Source organism: Crocodylus porosus, unplaced genomic scaffold (assembly GCF_001723895.1).
Source record: "Crocodylus porosus isolate Cpor-Errol unplaced genomic scaffold, CroPor_comp1, whole genome shotgun sequence".
NCBI classification, from domain to species: Eukaryota; Metazoa; Chordata; order Crocodylia; family Crocodylidae; genus Crocodylus; species Crocodylus porosus.
In genome coordinates this window covers 87487754-87492973 of record NW_017728947.1, presented here as the reverse complement: position 1 = coordinate 87492973, position 5220 = coordinate 87487754, and the positions used below count along the sequence as shown (strand labels likewise).

Here is a 5220-nt window from a genome sequence, read left to right as displayed (position 1 = left end):
GATTGAACTCTGTTAATTCCTAACCATTTAAAAAGCAATATGTACTAATACTCTTTACTGTAATATTGTGTAGAAAAAATAAAGACACAGCTGTTAAGACATTAGTGTAAAATGCTTAATTTCTTACGAGTTGTAACTTGCTATGCGATTAACACAAAATAAAAGATGTTTAGTATTAACTGCTGCCTGACATGGAAACTGAAAAGACCAGTTCTTTGTGAAGACTGCCAGAGAGGATTCATTCCCTTAGTTGTATATAGGCTGGATAGCAGTAGCTATCACACTTTCCACTGCAGGGTCTGTCTTTAATAATTAAGATGCAAACTTTTTTGTGAAAGGTAAATAAATTCTGAACTCTTCTACAGATCTAGTGATAAAGCAGGCGGCTCTGAACTGAGCTGGTTGCTAAGTTTGAAGTACTAGCAAGGTAATTCACTAACAAAATCCATTCTGAAACAAAATGTTTTATTGGGAAATAAGATGTTTCACACTGACTTAAAATTAAATACAGTCCAACAGAACTTCATCCTACATGCTTGAAGAGGCTGTGACAAGCTTTTTGCTTTGCTCAAAGCATGTGGAATATTTATCACCTCCTTTATGTATTCAGAATGTGAGACGTCCCAATGTATGGCAAGAATATCTAAAGATAAAGCCCCTCTGGGGTGCCTTCTTGTTTCTTATACAGAACATTTTCTTTAGATTTTTTAAAGTCTTCATTTGTCACTTTCATGCGGCGTTCTCTCAAAGCCATCAAGCCTGCTTCTGTACAAATTGCCTGTCAAAGAGGGAAAGTGATATTCACAAGTTTATTTGAACAGTGCAAGCAAAATACTAGGACAGACCAGATGCGAAACTGAACAGTGAAGTTAGAAACAGGTGTCACCAAATAAATGTCCTGGAACAGTAGATCTACTTTATGAAGTAAAACATGGGTACCCTGCTGTCCCACTCAACTGATGCTGCAGGAAGACAGGCAATGTATTCTCAAAGGGCCCAGTCCTGCACAGGAACTCCCAGGTGTGCCTTTGGAGCACCTGTGCTGGGGCAGCAGCTTGTCCAGATCACAGGCAGCTCTGGGCTGCTGGTATTTTTATGCCATAAAGTAAACCAACACCTGCTGCTAAATTGCTGCACAAATTAATACCACCTTCACTGAAGCCACAAAATTGGGGCATCTGTGACACGATAAAGGCTATGTACATCTTTTTGCTTGGCCTTTGTGCTACCATAAAATGTTTTTACTATGATTTCCATTTTCTGAATGAAAATGCTTCAGCATTATCTAATAGTGCTCCCCTGTCAGCTATTAGAAATAGAGTTTTAGTAACTACTCAGCTTTATAAACTGGAAAGGTTACTATGCCACCTGAATACTGACCGGCATTCAAATAGCATTAATGATCTTCATGCACAAGAGAGAAACATTGGAGGCTCTGGCAGTTCCTCTACTTAATGATGACACAGGAAATAGTAAAACTTCAAACAACATCATGCCTTTCTTGAGCATTAGCAGATAAAGGGAACTCACCATGTAGATTATACAACAAAAAAAATCATCATTCATGCCAGATTATTTTTAAGCATTCATCATAATGGCTTTTAAAACCTCAGTCAGGACTAGCACACTACCTTAATGTCAGCACCAGAGAGGTCATCTTTAGCCATAATCAGCTCATCTAGAGTCACATCGTCTGCCAAAGTCATTCTGCTGGTGTGAATCTGGAAGATGCGCTTCTTGGTTTTTTCATCTGGTAGGGGGAACTCAATCTTCCTATCAATACGTCCTATGTATGGAAAGAAGTTTACATGAACTCGATTGTGGACTGATGCTTTTTATCTGCTCAGGTCTAGAATTTCCTTGTGGTGCCTCACCATCCCTGTCAACACAGCATGACCATGTTCTGGAAAGAACATACTGTGCTAGGACAGGCCCCACACTTGCACTAAGGACACTAACTAAGATTTATTAATATTTATGCAGTATTCCACACTTGACAGACATGACACAAGCAAGGATTACTGATAGCCTGAGTTGCATTTAACTAGAGAACGCAGGAACTGCCAAACTACACTGGGCAAAAGATCATCTAGGCTAGTATTCTGTTGCGAGATAATGGCTAACATTAACTGCATCAGATGGTGAAAAGACTATGAAGCAGGCAGAAGTGGAGCAAATGTTAAGTATGAGAGACCAAGTTAAGACCTAAAGATCTGGCTAGCTTCTGAATGATGAAGTTTAATATCCCTTCCATACAATCTCCTACTGATTATGCAACTCTGGTATTCCCAATATCCATAAATTTTCATGCCTTTTTTAAATTTTGCCAAGTTATTGGTCTCAGAGACATCTTGTAGTAATAAGTTCAACAGTTCAATTGCATATTAAAAGGAAAAAAGAATTTCCTTTAATTGGTTATAAAATTTCCCATTGAACGTCCCCTTGTTGTTACACTCTGAGGCAGGAAGACCAGGGCTAAGTACAGACACATAAAAAGCCCAAGGCTGAATTAATTCAATTTTCACAGGCTAGTGTAAGCTGCATGGATTGAACCAATAACCAAGTGAACATAATTCACTTTTGATTCCAGAAATGCAACCACATGCCTGCACTGGCCCAGACCAGAAGTCAGGGGGGCCTAAAGCATGCCTCCCTGCTCAGCTGGAAGCGACAGCTTGGGCCAAGGCTAGCCTGCCCACACTGCAAGGAGGGGTTTATGAGGAGGTGCAAAGCATCCTAGGAGATGAACTGAATTTGGAGGGGATCTGGAACAGAAGTTCAATAAACCAATTTAACCTAAATCAGTTAAACCTTTATGGATGTAGTACCAGACTTACCCAACACTGGTTTTGGCCATTTTAAAAGCAGTTTATCTGTATTGAACTTCTGTTACGTTCGATTTTAACCGGTTTCCAATCACTTATGCTGGTTTATGTGTAGTTTGTGTCCCTAGCCTAGATGTTGCGACTCTGCCTTTCCAAAACAATTTTATATTTTTACCCCATCCTTCCCTTACCTCCTTTCTAAGCAACCCAAGTCAAAGGAGAGTTTTCCATGCCCTTGATCACTCTCATTGTCCTTCTCTGAACCTTCCGTAGTCCTGCATATCCATTCTATGGAGCTGTGTTCATGATCAATAGTGTACACAGTATTCCAGACTGATTTACATAATGGTATTATAATATTCTTTATTATTCACTGTCTGATTTGTTGTGATCCCAAGAGCTTTTCTGACAGCAGCTGCATACTGAGCAGACAATATCACTGACTACAATGATACCCATGTCACTTTGACTTTTATATTTAATTTAAAACCCTGGAAAATATTTAGAATAAGTTCTCCTATCCAATGTGCACTACTTAACATGTTCCCATACTGAATTTAGGGTTGGCAAGCCAGTCAACTGACGGGTCAAAGGTTTTAGCAATTATACAAAACACTACATTATTCTGTCGTTTTCTTGACAGAAACATGATGTTATTGGTCACACTTAATGGAAAAATTGTGCCTTTTCTGTATATTATTTGAACCTACTGGCAATTTTTTTTACAATTTTGACTGATGTTTGAGCAGTCAGTTGACCCAAATTTATCTGACTGAGCAAATCCCCAACCCTAATTAACGATGTGTTGGCCATTCACCTCTCTTTGCGTCTCTCAGGTCCTGACTAACCTGTCATTTCACAACTTATTACATCATTACTCAATCCCTATCCTGTTTCCAGATGTTTAACAAACTTGGCATGAATATTTAATCCTGTTGTTTGGTTTGACTCCTTGTCAATTTTGATCCAGGACAATACTTTTTCCTTCACTCAATGACTACTTAACTTCTTTGGTAGCTTCTTGTTAAATAGTTAAGGCCTTCTGGAATGCTCTATTATGCAAGCTAATTCTTCCTCAATTACTGATTGGATAAACTCAAAGAACGTAATAAACAAACTCAATTTTCCTTTAGAGACGGAACTAATGGTCAGACTGTCATAAAATGCACTTCTAGGTGCTCAACTCAGGTTTTAATCCATTTGCCAGAAAGCTCTGCAAGCCTTACTTGATCTGCAATTCACTATATATTCCTACAGCACTTTTAAAACATAAGTAAAAAAAAAAATGCTACCCTCCAATTCTCTGGAACAGCATCTGCTTTTTGTGGTGATGTATTTTTGCTGAAAGTTCAGCTGCTTCATACTTTAGAACTCTTGGCTATACACTAAGCCAATGACTTTCAACCAGGGTGCCACAAGATCCTTTCAAGGGTGATATGGGGTACCATACAAATGATAGTACTTTTAGGTGTGCAAACATAATTCACAAGATAAGAGATTTCAAATAGGAATTCATTCTGGCTCAAGTTCTTTGCAATAAAATAATTGTTCAATTGTCAAAAAAACCAATCAAAACTAAGAACTGGCATTTTCCGAGGGGTGCCTCAGATCTAAAAAGAATGAAAACCACTGATCTAAGCCTAATAAATAGGTTATTTTTATGATAAAAAAGCAGTTTTGGAGTAGGCATCTTCCCAATGTCCTCAGCAGCAAGACTGACTGAGTCAAAGAAATAGTTTAGCTTTTCAGCAATACTTTTATCTCACCAAATCGCTTTAACTTTCAGTTCAACAGATCCCATCAACTCTTTCATAGGCTGCCTGCATATAGTATATGTAAAGGAGCCAAGTTTTGCTTGTCCACAGCTTGTGGTGTAGTTTCCCCCAAACCCCTGCACTTATCTCCTTGAAACTTGGCAGGCTTTGTGGCCTCAGCAGGGGCTACCATGCCTGCAGTTTTGACCCCGCTGTGGATTTTGCTGTTTTGACTTCTATATGGGTCAAAACAAAACTGGTGGCGAAATTTCGCACAGCCCTGGTAACTACTACTGCTTTCTTAGTGGACTCTTAATTCTTAATTTCCATTATTTTACAGTTATTTCATGTTATATTGACCATCTAGTTTCAAATATCCATGGCCAAACTGTGTTTAACACTTTATGCTCTTGTAGCACATTTTCTCTGAACTATAAAAAGGGAACAGAATCGGAACTGAAAGAGACCAGCCCACAAATCAAGGGAAGGGAAGAAAAAAGAGTAGGAGCAATCTTCTTCTGATAAACTACCATATTCACTCAAGCTGCGCAAACAGGCTGCGTAAACAGGCGCTCGAGTTAGCGCGGAGTTCGCACGGGGGAGGGCGCGGGAGGGCACGAGACCCTGCCTGCGACCCCCCC

General features: G+C 39.3%; 1 protein-coding gene across 1 annotated transcript in view; it reads right to left on the bottom strand.

Annotated features, from left to right (window-relative positions):
* Positions 1 to 444: 444 nt before the first annotated feature.
* PSMC1 (proteasome 26S subunit, ATPase 1) overlaps positions 445 to 5220 on the bottom strand; it is a 22109-nt gene continuing 17333 nt past the window's right edge. Inside the window, exons 10-11 of the mRNA XM_019552402.1 lie at positions 1632 to 1786; positions 445 to 778 (exon numbers count right to left, since the gene is read on the bottom strand). Of these exons, the coding sequence (XP_019407947.1) occupies positions 644 to 778; positions 1632 to 1786 (290 nt within the window). The 3' untranslated portion in view covers positions 445 to 643. The remainder of the gene's footprint in view (positions 779 to 1631; positions 1787 to 5220) is intronic.